At 38.4% G+C, this 16946-nt stretch overlaps 1 protein-coding gene across 2 annotated transcripts in view; it reads right to left on the reverse strand.

Moving 5' to 3' along the window:
- Window positions 1-16946, reverse strand: part of BTBD7 (BTB domain containing 7) — a 59060-nt gene that overhangs the window by 16195 nt on the left and 25919 nt on the right. For both annotated transcript variants that reach the window (XM_068399084.1, XM_068399083.1), the window contains exons 3-5: window positions 13259-14338; window positions 2285-2493; window positions 808-883 (exon numbers count right to left, since the gene is read on the reverse strand). In XM_068399084.1, the coding sequence (XP_068255185.1) occupies window positions 808-883; window positions 2285-2493; window positions 13259-14338 (1365 nt within the window). The remainder of the gene's footprint in view (window positions 1-807; window positions 884-2284; window positions 2494-13258; window positions 14339-16946) is intronic.

Raw genomic sequence — 16946 nt, forward strand, 5'->3', positions numbered from 1 at the left:
TACATCTACTTTAGGAAAAACACTGATGCCACTTGATGGCTTGTTTCTCACTACCACAGATTTCTGTGGGAGAAACATACTCTAACCGAAGTGAAAGGCTGACACAGTAGACTAAAAATAAGACTACTGTGAGAAGCCTGCATGAGCACAGAAAAGTAAAAGATACTGCAGGGTTTTTTATTTGATGAATTAGTTATAAGAAAAATAATTCTGACACAACAGGAAATCAACCAGACTTAAAAATCAGACAATTGTAGACGTCGAAAGCACCTCTCAAAGTTTGGTCCGGCCACAACCACTGCCCTCTCCCCACACCTACCCAGGCAGGGCAGAGCAGGTGCCCAGGACTATGTCCACTGGGGTTTTGAACACCACCAAGGATGGAGACCCCATAACTACTCAGTGCAATCCCTTCCAGTGTCTGACCATCTTCACAGTTTCTTGTGTTTAAACAGAATTTCCTGTATTTCAGTTACATGCCTCACTGCCTCTCATCCTGTCCTGGATGCCAAGAGAAGAGTGAGGCTCTATTTTCTTTGCTTCCTGCCATTTGATATTTATAGACTTTGCTAAGATCCACGATAAGCCTTTTCTTCTTGAGGCGAAACAATCCCAGCTCCCTCAGAATGCCCGTGTTCTCATTTTTTAGAGAACAAAAGCTTTAAAAAAAAAATGCATTTGTTTAGTTTTGACCATACTACAAACAAAGTAGATTAAATTTCCTTAAGTAAACATTATCCACAAAAAAGAACTTCCACACATTTTGGGTTTTTTAGTTTAGTACTGTATGGTTCAAATGATCCTTACCTCGATCGGCTATTCTCTTCATCAACTGGTGTTCTCCCCATTTAATCAGATATTTAAGAATATCTTGTTCACTTGCCTGGTAGAAAGAGAAAGTCAGCAATCTGCATATGCTTAATTTAATGTCACACCAAAAAAAAAAAAAAAAAAAAAAATCACATACACAGGTCTTTTACAGCTATAAAGAAATACAACTGTACCAAGAGTAAACTAAGTATGTGTACTTTATTATCTGCTATACCACTTCCTCTAAATATTTTAAGGTAGTACTACTGGTATATCACCACCATGATTTCTAGATTCATGTCATTTATTGAATCCCTAGGAAGAAGGAAATTTTTTTTTCTACAGAAGGAAAAATTTTGTCTAGCATGAAAACTTACAGGTATTAAATTTGAATGATTAAAGTTAACTAAAAGGGGCAGTTCTAATGCTGGGTGTTTGGATCTTGTTTAACATTACAGATTCAGCATGTGCACAGCCTGGAAAGCTATGAAAATAATCAAATCAACTAAATTATAATCTAGGTGAAGAGGAAGATTTTCACTAATACTATAAACAACATAACTTTGCTTTGTTCATACCTATGTAAACGTGTTAGCCACTCAACGTTTTTAGAGGAAAAAATAATGTATTAAAAAATTTAAATTTATCTACGTAACTTCTTAACAACCAGGGCAGGAAATTTAGTCATAATACACACTCTCATGGAAGAGCAACAGGACTGTTACTGTAATTCCCGAAATGTTTAAAGTAAACAAAACTTTTTTTAAAAAACCACACTTTAAATAATCTCTAACACTTTATACTTTTAAAAAAAAGGTAACATTGGGACAGATACAATTATAAAAGAAATAATCCAGTCATCCTTAAGTTATAAAAGGCTGGTCATCATTATAAAGATCTCTCCCCTGAAGAGAAATGGCAGCAAAAATCCACAAGCTTCTATTAGTCAGTACGGTTTCCTCTCCCTAAAACCACACAGTCACTGAGGGAAAGTCACAAAAAAAGAAATTCTGCAATACTTGTCAGAAAAGGTATTTTTATGTCTCCCCTAAAAAATAAATTAAGCTTTCTGAATGATTACTAGTTTATTAGCTCCCACTGCCCCCAACTGGGATGTACGTTGTTACAGCAAAACTACTACCACCACGTAATTTTTATAAAACACACATGCAAGGCAAATATTAGGTTCAGAAATGCTTCATTTAAAATAATTTGCAGCTGTTTCTAAACTATTATTAGGCTTCTAAGCAACAGCCTATACCACCAGCTTGGGTTGTGTTACAAGCCAAGAACAAAATAGTTTACTTAATCACTACTTCAATTTCATTTTTTACATATTGTAAAGGAATGCTTGGTGTGCATACAAACCCACTCTTGCCTACAATTTAAAATGAGCTACTCCCAAGCGCTTCCAGTACTGGTATAACACATCCTGCTTCAAGCAGGACCAGCTGTATTCTGCTTTGCAGTTTACCTGTAAATAGTCAGACTGAATAGCTGTGAGCAGGTGGTCCTTGCTGAGTTCATAGAAGACATCTGAAGTCATGACCTGGGTAAACTCCTCACAGAGGAAATGTAGCGCTTGACGATGTACCCACTTGGAACCGTATGGCTGAGAGCTCCACTTCAGAATGGCAATTAAGGTGTCTAGGGAGATGCTCTCAGCAATAATATCTTCACAGCCTAGGAGACAAAAGCAAAAATCAATGATGGTGTTACAGAGGCACTTTGATCCTGAAGGAATAATACATACGGCTCAATCTGAAATACAAAGGGTTATATGACTCCCAGTGAGAGTAAAAAAAGAAGTGCCCTACAGACCAAGGTTGCAAACGAGGTTAAATTCTGACTAAAAGTGTAATAATTTTAATTGTGGTTTAGGATTCCAACTATATAATAATTTACTTTTTTAAAGGCACATGAAACATCATGTCTGCTGGCATGCCTGGATGAACAACTGGAAAGTTAGTTCAGCCCTACTAGAACCGCCTTTGGTTAATATACATTATCTGACTGTTTAATATATTTTAAAGTTGCAGTTTTGAGTTTGAGCCACTATTGTTTAGAGCAGATTCACAGAGGTCTATAAACTGTAACAGAGGTGGAATTTTCATCTGTATGGCTTTGCATATGGACCCTCCTGAGACACACCATGCAGAGGAGCAGAAACAAAAGGCTGTGACATATTGTTAGTACTCAACTATTCAGCACAGGATGAGGGCAACAAAGCATCATTTTCGGACTCGCAGAGAAGGCAGGAAGCAGCAGGTGGGTGCTCTAGGCCAGCACCCTGGCCCCTCTAAAAAGCAAGGCACAGAGGGTGCCAGGACAGGGAGCAGCTCCTCTAATATGGAAGCAGAAAGCAAAGCATCCAAGAGGCAGGTATTCCGACTTGTGGGGAGTCTGCTACAGTTTCTTCGTACTCACTGCTGCATTAGGATTTACTCTTTCGCAGAGTACTTGTCGTCTGAAGAAGAGACGAGATATTTAAGTCTCCTGAAGGTAGATGGAGCAGATTTGGAAGAAATGAGGGGAGACGTACAGCAGGAGGGCTGAAAACATGGGGACTTGGGATTACTGAGTTAAGACAGATGGCACCACAATGTTGGTAACTTGAAGTCTCCAATAGCACTTTGCTGATTTCATTTGTACATCTGGTTTACATATACACAGAATACTATTTCTATTTGTACTATAAAGATAGCAATTTAAAGAAAAAAAAAAAATCCTATTCTAGAATTATACATTCCAGTCTCAACCCACTACAGCCACAAAATTACAGCTGTGCTTATGCCCATGAGAGGTTCCCGGGCAGTTCAGAGCAGCATGCTTACACTGCAATTATTCTACTTTTTATACACCATCATTTTTCTCTCGGTTTCAAGAATATTTAAAACCTAAACTTTGACAGTTGTTTAGAGAACTGTATCTCATTACAGAGCTTTTGGACTAAGCTGAGTAAGAAAGTGTTTAGCACAGTAATCTTAACGTTTGCCAAGACAAAGAGGCGCTCCTGATGCTACGTATTTTTGAACTGGTTGCATACATGTAAGACACACTAGCAGAAATTAGTAGAATTAAAAGAAAATCTTACTTTTCTACATAGGCCAGCATACAGAATATAAGCGTTGACTCCACTGCTGTTGCAACTAATAACGTGAAGGATAAGTTATTAAGGAGTAACTAGTAACAAGTGAATACGCTACTTGAAGTAGAAAGTTATCTGTCAAAGGAACTATTACTTAGAAGCAAAGTCACTGAAAGGGAAACAAACAGTAAGGTAAAGAAGGAGGTACTAGGAAGCAACAGTTTAAACATGAGGCAAATTATAAATTTACCTGTCCTATTAAACACACGTATTTCTACTTAATACTATAAAAAAGCCAGCATGTTAATTGTAAAAACAATATTCCACCATTAAAATTTTCTAAACTTATGTACAGTGAATATAAGTACAGCCAATGCTCAGTAAGAATGTTTGCAGCAAATTCCAGGAATATGTCTGAATGTATGCGTAGTTTGGAAAATAAATAAAAATTATTTCCAAAAGGAATTTACGAGAATAATGCCTGTCTCCTCAACAGTAATGAATTTTACACCAGTTCATACTTAAAAGAAACTTTCCTCAACAAGCACTTGGATGATTTGTTTTTCACATGCCTGATTCACCTGAGAAAAGGAAGACCATACATCAATGCAGGCACTGACAGAAGGGCTAGCAAAAGCATACACATTTCTGAACGATGCATTAAAGGCAGCATTACACTATTCATCTCACCTTAGACTCTCCATTGGCCTTTGACAAAGAGGTAAGTGTTGAGTCATGTTTCAATGCACCGGCTTGTCCTTTACTGTTACTGAAGTAGTATGGCACTTCCCAGAGCTCCCTATTACCATTAGGTTACATATTATTATTACAACTACAAGTAAAAACAGACGCCTTACTATAGATACTGACCTCTAACCTGCATGGTGAGGACTAGCCTAAAGCAAGCAGTGAACAAGCAGCAAAGATTGGCTGGAGGCACTTGGAACATCAGCCTGAACATCACTGGTACAGATGAGAGCAGAGGATGAGAACTGCTCTGAAATACACTCCTTGGGTTTTGGTACAGGTTAGAGAAACTGCCTCCTCTAGCTGGGGGAGTTCCCCAGAAACCCAAAGGATAAATCTCACTCTGAGGTCTTCAAAATTCTGGTCGAGAATCTGAAAAAGTGTTTTAAAAAAACAAGAAACAAAAACCAACCAAACAAAAAACCCCCCCCAAAAAAAACCAAAACCCAAACCTATCTTAAAAAAAAAAGCTCAAAATACTTCAGCATATGTCAGTAATATGAGTAAACGAAATCTGAAGCTTTCCACTTCAGGATTCATTTTTACTTACAACTTTCCTTACATTTTTACTTACATAGTTACTGGTTGACATTGTATTTCACTTTGTAATGCAAGTCCCTCTTATCTTCCCTTTTGGGGCTCAAAAAAGGAAAATGTTAAGTTAGCAGAAAACCTGGCAAGGCCAATGAAAGCTAACCATGACTAGCTGCAGTATGGTTAAAAGAGGAGTTTGCCTGCCTGAATAACACACAGTTGTTTGCAACAATTCTTTAGGGTCACCTGTTGTGTTGCACTAAGTCTTGCCCTGCTAAATCCTAACACAACTTTTTGCATGCAATTATGCTGCTTGCGTGCAAGCTGACTTCAGCAGATGATTACATCCCCCTGAAGTCTAAAGATTACACGTAAGGACTGCTCCATTTCAAAGGCAGTACGTAAACCCACTCACCGAAATCAGTCACGAGGAAAGTCAAACTGTAAGAGCAAAGAGACTTATCTCAAAGTGAATGCCATTCATAGTATTTCAGCTGACATTTATTTTTGAAACAATAAGGATACTTGCCCCCTGCAAAGACAGAAAACTGCATTTCTCTGAGAAATACAGTTCCAAAAGATCTGAGCAACACTGATTTACAGGAAGAGAGCATCAGCTCAGTCTCAATTCTTCTGTCAAGTCCAATTATTGCACAACTACCAATAATATGACATTACCAGGTAAAAAGCTCATTTAGGATGCCTAGCAAATGAAACAGTTTTTTTTCTCAAGTAAGTTTAGCAATGTGTCAGAACTGCAGGATTATTAAAAGTATTTCTTCTGAAGTAAGCATGAGGTAATAATTAATGTTTTCTGAAAATCTGAATAAATTGGGACAATCCAATTCTAGCTATGGAAGGAATACAATTTCTTTTCTTCTTTGGCAGAAGGTTTTTTTGCTTTAACGATCAGCCACTTGGCAAAAAAAAAAACCAAGTCATCTAATAGCCGCGCTATTGTTCTTCACAGTGGAACAGGGCATTTTTCTCCTATGAGTACTGTTTTATAATTTTCAGGCAGCAACAGCCTTTCCAAGATCTGTTTGCAGTGTCCAAAGTGCTGTACCACAAGCTTCTATGACCGTTAGTATCTTCCAGAGATTCAACTCTGAGTCTAAAGAAATGAAAGATAACTATCACATTTCGCACAAGTGAGGCTAGTCCATGCACTCCTTTTGCTGGATACCAATAGGTCCTGCCTACAAACAAGTCCTTTCTGCTTCCCCAGTTCTCTCTCAAATGCAATTCCACAGCCCTTCCAAACAGAAATAGCTTGAGCCCATGTTTAGCATGCTAGCTAGTAGCTTGGGTTCTTATCAAGACAGCTGACAGACCTACTAAATACAAATTAAGTGCCTTCAACATTTAGCAAAAGTGGAATTAAGCAAAGTTTTTACTACAAAATTGTTAGCTTGATTTAACTCATTCTGTGATGGAGACCTTTCCCCTAAACTTATGCAAACCAGTGGAGCCAAGAAAAAAAAAAAGGTAATACGAATTCATCTTGACACTGAACTGGAGCCTAGAAGATATTCAATATTTTCTTAGAGTTGTTGCATTAGGAGAGACTATGCTGGCAACCAGGAACCATACTTTTTGAATTTGCTGGCATGTAGAGAACAGTTCAGAGGCATGACCTGTAGCTAGTCTGGACTGCAACATGCTTGGAACTTCCAGAGGTGCTCATCTCACCCATCCATGAGCACCTTTGCTGTTCTAACCAAGCTTCTGATGGGAAGAGAAAGGAAAAAAGGAAGACAACAGTCGTTCAGCCTCTTTCCAGCATCTTATAGACCCAAAGAAGCAAATGTGTCCTCCACTTGCTAAGGATTCTTTAGAAGGCAGCCTATACCCACAGGCTGTGGAAGCCTTCATGGAAGCTAACCCCCTTGTAGAGTGGTACTAAACCAGACTGTCATCATCTTACATTCCACATCTCCTGCACTTCTGTCACCCTGGTACTTGGGTGGCCACGCAATGAACTGGTCAACTCATTTCTGTCAATCCTGCTTCCAGCAATATTAGATCCCCAACGGCACAAACCCTACTCCAGCACAGAGAACAGAAACAAGGAGACTAACGCAGGAGGCAGGGCACCAGTATAACTTTTGACAGCCAAACAATGTGTCAGATTCAAGTGACCTCATACAACTCGAGACATGGCAATAGGAATTTAGGTTCTCCACAGCAGTAGGCAAAGCATCAGTTACAAGAACAGTAAGAACAAGTCAGAAGACTTACATAGTACAAACAGGAAACTACACCTTTTTAACTGGTTATCACATAAGCAGCAACTGCAACAACCTCTACTTCATTGTGAACTGTATTGTGAACAAGGGATCTTGTTCAGCATCCATCTTCTGGATGCAGGCCGACTTTTCCAGGTTACTAACATTTATTGCCTCCTGGCAGCACCACATTCTCTGGCTTAAAGGAATGCTACAGGTTTCTAGCTTCTTGAAGTTTTAGTGCTTTTCTTTTCCACCTCCCCCTCAAATTCTTTAAAAAAAGATAATCTTTAAAAGGAGATTAAGTTAATAGTTAACTGATGCCAAGCCTGTAATTTGCAGGTGTATTATTTTTCCACATTTTAAAACTCTGAAGCACTCAAGTTTTGGTTACGTGAAGGTGCAAAACTATGTGAATGTTTTGCAGAAAAGAAGACCTAAGTAGCACTGGAGATCAAGGACTCAATGCACATTAGTGGTCAAACACTGCTGAGGTCTACTGCTAAGTTCAGTACCTCTTTTGAGCTATTTTTAATCCCTCTGCTGATTTTTCTAAGCACAAAAATTTAAAACATTCATGTACTCCCATCCTTGAAAGGCTGAATTCAAAAAACATCTATTATGGCACTGTTAAAGTATATAGTAATATTTTTTGCTTTATTCAAATACAAAGCTGACGACTTTATAGCACTTCAGTTTAACCGTTAAAGCAAAAATAAAATACGGGTTTAAGGTTAGGTCAGGCAGCATTTTGTGTTCTGCTAACCATCCTTCCACAGTGAAAACTCAGTAAGTTATGCTGAATCCAATACAGCATATTATCCAGCCATTTGAAATACTAAATTAGTGAGCAGATGAAAGCAATGCAACCCGTGTTATTTAAAAATATTTTAATTTACGATATGGCAGTTATAAAGCTGTTAAATATTTTAAGATATTAACAGCTGGATTTTTGAAGTTGTAAAGTTTAGTCAGAAATATAAGGTAATTGTTACGTGTTTAAAGCATGCAATATTTGTGGCACAAGCTCTTTAATGTCTTCTCTCCCAAACAATGAAAATGAATTTACTCTTCTGCTCCTGCCACATGCAAAATGTATGAATTTAGGAAGCTTGAAATCTACATCTGCATTTTTGGCTTTCTGCAGCCATCAGTTGATAATGGCCCTTGACTGGGCTTCAGCATTCCTTAAGAGGCACATTCAGCAGCAGCGGCAGGCAGCGTAGCTGATCCAGCTTCAACAGAAAACAATCCTGGAGCAGAAACAAAAAGCTGTCAACTCAACCAAAAGCAGAGGGAAGAACTTAACATGGGAACAATGAAGGGCTGAGGGAGGAAGAGCTGATGTTCAGAGGGACTGCCACCAGCCATCACTGTTCAGTATTTAAGCCATACGCTTCCTAGAATACAGGTGGCTGAAAAAAAAAAAAAACAACCCCTAAAAACAGTGACCAGATCTACTTCTCTGCAAACTATGCCATTTAAACAAATTTTATGTGGCCAGTTACACAATTCAGTCAAATTCTTTATCCTTGCATATAACCCTGGAACGTAATGGCTCTAAGGAAGACCCTTTCTACTTCCTGCTTTCTCCAGTCCTCACCTTCATAATATAAAATCTAAGCAATAATTTCAGGCTTGAGTACAAGTGAATCATTGTAAGGAGAAAATAGGTCAGATTTATGGTAATATTTACTTAAACATACCCAATTTATTTTAAAGTTGTAAGTGCCAGACTAGTTCCTTTGAGCATTCCTACTGCACTGATATATAACTGACACACTTGCTCTAATCTTCCCACAATACATTTGTGTGTATTTAATACTGCTGCTGTGGGCTCCTGGCATTTCAGTATTTCAGCCCTGCTGAGATCAAGGGTACTTTTGATGTCAGGCGATATCTGCCTCTAGATCAAAGGCTGTGCTACTGAATATGGCTTTAAAATAAAGTCAACACCTAAAAGTAAAAGCAAAGCAAAAAGTCTGAAATTAAGTTATTTTTTGTCAATTTTACTTCAGAAAACTTTTTGGAATCAGCAGGCAGAAAAGATTCCCAGGCAAAACTATTTCATAGGGTTCCAGTATCCTAAAACGTGTAACAGAAAAACATACTGTACCACCACCTCAGGGAGACTACTCATGACAGTACGCAACAAAGCCAAGATGCAGAAGAGGATTCATATATTTAATATAGCTATCTAATAAAATGAAGATACCTGAAGTTAAACTACTCTGCAACAGCAGTGGATGTGGCAGCACAGTGAGACTGGAAGGGGGGGATTATTTTAACAACACATGGCAAGGGGTTGGACCTAGATGATCTTTAAGGTCCCTTCCAACCCAAACCATTTATGATTCTACGACAAACAGAACTAGGGAACCGATCTGGTTTTAATAATTGTGCTACAGAAGAGGAAGGGGTAAGTGATTTTAAACCTGATCTTTGTGAGTCAATGTGTTAAAATGATCACACCAGTACAGCTGACAGAGAGGAGCAAGGTAGCATGAAGACACTAAAGCAGGAGCAGAGTGCAGAAATAAGCAGGCAGAGCACAGAAACGTTCCACTAAGGGATGTGCTTGAGCCTCCTGGAGAGAGCTCCAATCCTCACAGCCTCGGTAAAAGCAGAGAAGAGCTTCACTTTTTGACAGTTAACAAATACTGCAACCTCCTAATAGCAGTCTCTGTCCTATTAGGCACAAAGGGGTTTCAGTATGGTCAGTTCTATAGATGAGATATGCTTGCTGATTAGTTCATTTATTCAAATTAGTTCATTCAAAGATCCAATTCAGTTTTTCTTGGAAGATAAGTGACAACCATCAGCTGAAACAAATCAAGCTGAAGCCAGGGTAAATTCTAAATAAAGTAGTCTTGCTTTACTTGGACAGTAAAGATTCATAGCACATACCCACACTATCACTGACTTCATCATAAGGAAACCATTTCTTAAAATAAAACAGTCAGAAAAAGGAGTATCACTGTGTGAGGAACAGGTAGATTTCCATGGAAAGAGTCAAAGCTGAATCATCTGCTGAAACTGAAGAAAAATTACAACATCTGGATACTTAGAAAGGTCCCTGAAGACAAATCAAACTAAAATCTGTTGAAAATAAAAACAGTTGATCCGAATCTTTAAATTACATCAACTTCACTTGACACTCAGTTACAAATACCCAGCCAAAACTGAGTAAAAGTGAGCAAAATGAGTTGGAAAGAGTATCCAGACTTACATATAATGAGCCCAAAATATTTTCCAGGAAACCAGGGAGACAAGCTTTAGCAAGTTTGCAATTGGCTAGTATGAGTGAAGTAAATCAAAAAACTTGAAGCAGGGGGTGTAGAAATCTAGAGAAGAAACATAAGACATTAGCTCCTGAGAAAGCCAACTGATGGGATTGGTCAGAACCGGACACCTGCAGCAAAACAGAGTAGAAATGTACTGTCAGAGGACCAAGCTACGAGATTCATAAGAACTGCCTGCTCACTGGTCTCCAACACCTATGCAATGCTCTCTTCTAGCATCGCTCTGCATAACATTTAGAAGTCAGGTGTTTGATTGACAGCTTCCAGTACAGAAGTATGCTAGCTATGAAATCAAGGAATGGGAGGGACACTACTGAAACAAAGATCTCTCATCTACCTCTTGTTAAGTGTTACAATAAGGGAGGACAAGGTGCTACAGTTAAGTGCCAAAACAAGAATGGTGATCGCTACTAAAGCGCGTACTTTGTTAAGTGATCTGTTAGTCAAGTGCAGGCATGTAGTTTTCCCTGATCAAATAAGCTTCCTTTTAAATTTGATTATAAGATTATACCAGAACAATTCTTCAGTGTCAGCACAGTACCAATGATCTAAACATGAACTTGGCAAATTAAGTATGAAACTATTAGGTACTGACTTCACTGGCGTATACAGTTTTTCTATAGACTGCTTACTGCTTTCTCCTGTAGCTAGGGAACACAGCACTGATTTGTAACATCATAATTAGTTCAAGCTAACATCTAGAACTTGAGTATCTGAAGGGGTGCCAAATTTATGTTTGCTAGTATTGTATAATATAACTAATTTCAACCCTTGCCTGATTTTACTGTATTTCTCCCCTATGTTTAACACTCTCCCCACAGCTCACCACTCTTGTGGTCAGACACAGATTTACCAGGGAAAGAAGAAAAGACCTCTGAAGGCCACTGCATCACTCTACCTCCTCCCAATGACCACTCCCAAAACAGTACAGCTCTGGTTCAACCAGAGTGCCACCAAGACGGAGCCCGCACTGCTGCACTCGCTGGTTCCAGCCACCTGAGTGTACTAACGAGATGCTGCAAGCCCAGTGCAGCTTCTGCTGCTGTCTTTCTTTCTCCTGCCCTACAGGTAGTGCTGGGGGAAAACCTCCAAGGAAAAGTTAAGATCTTGTTACTGCTGTCTCACAGAATGTATATTCCAGAGCAGCACCGGTCTGTAGTGAATTACTGAAAAGAGTGATGGTTTAGGGCATGCTGATCCAGGCACGCTCAACTTAAAGTGAGCGGAAATAATGAAATTCAGCATCAAATAAAACATCAGTTCTGGTTTTCAGCATTAACTAACACCTCAAAAATAAAAGGCATTTTCCTATCTCTAAGTGTCCTTAAGTTTCTCTTTGAAGTCCTCTATCGATCATTGCTTATCTGCTTTCATATAATTTACACTGCTTCGTCAGAGCACCTCCAGATCACAGTTGTTCCAGTTTAGGTTTCCAGTCTGAGGGAAAGAATTACACCCAGTTCATTTATGAAACGGCACGATTATGCAGTGTCTTACTGAGGGCTTCATTCACAGTTTAATTTCCTCATTAGTATTCCCTGAGCACACTAAGTCCTTTTAGCACTTGTATATGTGCATGTACCAAAACTGAGAAACTGTACAGTTATATCACCTTTTTAATTTCAACTCATTTTCCTTTCTTGCTTTCAGCTGATCTACTGAGTCGTCCAGTTCTCAAGTACTATTAACTTGCAAACACTGTATAGGAATGAATTTAACACTGTAGTCCAACTACAGTTGGATGAGGCTTTGAGCAACCTGGTCTAGTGGAAGTGTCCCTGCCCATGGCAGGGGGGTTGGAACTAGATGATCTTTAAGGTCCCCTGCAATTCAAACCATTCTATGATTAGTTCATTGGTCAGTACTCCGACAGCTCGTCAGAGATTGAAATAACACTGGCCAGCCTCCACATGCAGGAAGTATGTTACCAAGATTTGAATGATCTTCAAGAATGATGGACAGAAGTGAAACTTTCTAATCTTTAAGTCTGAAAATACTGACTGCCCCTGCATTCAGTTCTGTACATCAAGCAGTAGATACTAAAGACCTAGGACTAGTACAATTAAACCATTTAAATTTACCTTCCAACAGCAAGATTGCAGGCTTGGTGTACTCCCTTTGACATAAACTACAGAAGTAATCATTCAAGTTTATAGCCTTGTTAACATGTAGGGTCACTTCATAACTAGCCTAAATATTTTCTCCTCTCAACAAGGATCTGTTGTATCTTCCCCCTTTTGTTTACACCCAAAAAATGGATTATAGATGAAAGTACATAAAGATCAGGAATATAAGACCAGTTACACATATTTGACATAAATAGCATGCTTCAATAATGTTGTGCAATACAATTAAAAGCTCTCACATGGCATTTCTTCCGTTCCTAGAAAACACAGATGCATTATCTACAACTTACAGATGGAAAACAAATTCCTTTTCTTAAAGGGATTGCCAGTAACTGATATCAAGACTCAATACTACACTGCAACATAGCTAAAAAATTGTTCTAATAAGGTCATACATTCTGTGGCAAGGACAGTACTACATACCTTGTGCAAGCATGTTAAACTCCAAGAACAGTGCTATGTGATAAAGCTCCATAGCTTCTTCAGCCCTAGTCATGTTTAATTTTCCTGCTACAAGAGCCTGAACTTCACTTAAACTGCCCACTGAAGGGCTGGAGTGCAAAACTGAGAGGTCCACCACATCTGTATACATACAGTTCAAAATGACCTTAGCATATTTTTTTGGTATGATAGATTCATCCAATATAATTCTAGTTGGAGTTCGTAGAGTTCGGTCTGTGATTTCTTCACCAGTTCGTATCCTCCTCTGCAGCAAGTGACGAAAAAACGGAGATCGTGACGAAATAACAGCTTTGTGAGCTCTGAGCTCTTCATCTAGACAGTTCTGACTTCCACTAAAAGTTTCAACTAAGTCAGAGTTGGATGAAAAGCTAAGAACCACATCGTAGTAGCACATGTAATCAAACAGTGCGCGCATGTCAACATCTAAGGAATTTGGTGTTCCAAATTCTTCACTAAGCTGCACAAGGATATCAACGTTTTGGAACCTTGAATCCTCCATTCCAAACTCGCCTGTATAAAGGTAGTGTAACAAAGCAGAAAACATGGGCATATCTATGCCAGCTGTGTTAATATCCATTATTATTTCTGCCCCATACTCTGGTGAGGAAGAAAGCAGTGTCTTAAAAAACGGACATCTTGCCGCCAATATCGCACGATGCACGGGAAAACAAGTTTCTTGAAATATTAAGTCTACATCAGTACAGTATTTATACTGATAAAGTTCAGCCATGTCTTTTTGTAGCGTCCTGGCTTCTGGTCTTGCCAAATTAGCTTGTAGGTAAAGTTCCTTTAAGGCTGACGTCCCTTCGTATTCTTCTACTAATGCATTAACATCTCTGACATCCCAGCCTGAGAGGAGTTCGCGCATCTGCTTGGCATGATCAGCAGATCGGCTAGATTTCCGACGCTTAATGAATTTCTTTTTGAGGGTGGCAAGGCCAGAGGTTTTCTTTTTCTTGTCTTGAGGTTTCTCATGGCCATGGTCAAGGCTATACAGCTTCGATTCACAGCCGTAACCTTGATGAGAGTAGGATGATGTCCCTGAAGGCAAAAAGGAAAATTGAACACATTTATTCTTTAAATTTAAAAGGAAGGTTCGTAACACCCACACAGTCCTTCTATGTCTCTGCAAGTTACACAGTTTTTCTTTCACCTCAGATCAGACAATTCAACAAGCTGGAAACCTAACTGAAGCATTCTCTGGCCATTAAGAACAAATATATATTTTTTTTTGCAATTATGAAGTTGATACCTTTTTAAAATTTTTTAATTTATTCAATTCGAAGAATGAGGCAGTGCCAGTTGATGTATCTCTGTAGCACATGGCACACTTATCTAAGCAGGAAGAGAACACTGTGGTCACAATGTTACAAGTGTCACTGTATTAACTATAGGAGGTGAAAAGTACAGCCTTTCAAAAAACTTGTATGACCTCAGTGAAATAGTAGCAGCTCTCCCCCCTCCCCTTCAAAACGTTTTTCAAATGTTGTTCTTCTAGCATTAAGTGTTGTTTCAACAAGAACAGCAGACCTGGCATCAGACAGTAGTGTCGTAGTCATGAGAAAAAGAGAACACAGTACCAAAACATTCAGGCAAATTGAGGACAATGAATTAATTTTCAATGCAAATTTAACAAGAAAGTAAAAATCCTGTCATATGATAATCAAGTAATGCTGAAAGTCAAACACATAAAATGGGCTCCTTTCCACACCCACAGATGCTAATTTGTGCATACACCCCATTTAAAAGAATATGGAGAATGTTTTACTGTATTATTAAAGATGTCCTTTGAACAGAGCATTATACAATTAAAGTATACATATAATTATTCTTCCCCTCAAAAATCATTTATAGGTAAGTCATGTTATGATCCAAACATGTCATGAAATGAAAAATGGATTCCCCTCAACATTATCTGTTACATACCTGACCTGCTCTGCTACATGAACCTTTGCTGATTGTCGGTTTGAGGCTAGCTACATGTACAGTTACACTGATAGCAATTTAGTAAGAAAAAGAAGAATTAGGATCTGCATTTCTAGAATTAATGGAAAACTGAAGTAATGTTTTAGTTAAAAAGTAGTTAAAAACTATAGTTTAAACAGAAGCAAGACTCTCATTTTGAAGGGTTACTTTCTAATTTAACTTTATTGACAGAATTTTCACTCTAAGTCAGATGGTGAAAAACCTCAGACATGACAGGAAAAGAAAAAAAATGTACATAAACCCAACTACTACTTCCAGACAAAAGAAGAAACCCGGAAGAAAACATTTGCAAATGGTACATAGATTAATAACAATCACAGTTTCATCTGAAACAGTATTTATACATTTTCTGTTGGGAATAGTTAACATGTTTCCGTCAGTACACTTGTGCAGGTTCACTACTGGTTGCCTTCTTTGGATCTTTAAGTTCAAAGCACATCCAACTACCATGTTTTTTGGGGGCCTTTTATAACTTGTTCTATCATTGCTCTCTCACAGTTCCATTTGTTTCAGGTAGATTTGATGTGATGTTATTTTGCTATGTTATTTTGACAGCGATATTATGGGCCAGTCTGTCAAAACACAGTGCTTTTAGTTACCACATTATTTCAGATAAGTGTTTCTTGAACTTTGAAAGGCACAGGAGCAATTCAAAGTTGTATTCGAGAGCATGGCAACTACAGCAATTTTAAGATTTCTGTAAATTGTTTTATTATTTAAGCCTCAATAATTCCAAGTAACCTTATATGTTGGCTTTTACACCAAGCTAATTAAAACTCCCCCAAATCATACAATGCAATGGTTTTACAATTCCCCTGTTAGTGAAAACTTTGGAAAGGAACTTTGCTTTCTTTGAGGAAAGACCTCTAACCATTTTATCCACGCTACATTAAATTTTGCTTTATCAGGCAATGTGTTATTAATCATATTGAAATTTCAAGACATTAAAAATATATCAATTTAAATGGAGAGAACAGTAGCAACACAAGACAACTTCGACAAAGAGGTTGTGCTGAAAAAATCTACCATAAAAATTCTTTCCACATGCTATACTAAGTATTACAACAGAAAAGCAGAGATTCAGTCTCCTGCTGATAGAGACAAGTCTGGAATTTCTGCTCCATTTAAAGAGTATCGATTACATTTCACAGTAAAAGTATAACTACACTTTGGTCACTCCATAACGATAGATTCTGCTCCAAGAGAACATGCCAGCTCATTTCTATTCGAAGTATTTTGGATTCTAACGGCAAACTTGAGTACGCAGAATATTCTCTTACATTCTACTAAAGAAAAACTAGGACACCACAAGTCTCAATTTCTTTCTTCCCTGAAGGCTGCCGTGAGGTATTACTTGCACATGAATCACCACAAGATACTAAAACACCATTCAAACCTTTGCCATAGCCTGAGCTACTTACAAGATTTAACTTCAGAAGTACTGCAAACAGTGCTATTAACCCTTACAGATAGATAAAACACTGCTATAAAAGTGCACCACACAACTGCTTTTTGCCAGAGGCAGAAGTCGAGTAGCCTCTCTGGGCTACGACAGCCAGTGGTTCCGTATCCCTCAAAGAAAGAATTTTGAAGAGCCTGTTTTTGACCTGCCTGTATTCCTTCGTAAGGCAGCAGCATTACAAGTAAGAAACAGAAATTTATT

This window comes from Nyctibius grandis, chromosome 4 (genome assembly GCF_013368605.1).
Source record: "Nyctibius grandis isolate bNycGra1 chromosome 4, bNycGra1.pri, whole genome shotgun sequence".
NCBI lineage: Eukaryota > Metazoa > Chordata > Aves > Nyctibiiformes > Nyctibiidae > Nyctibius > Nyctibius grandis.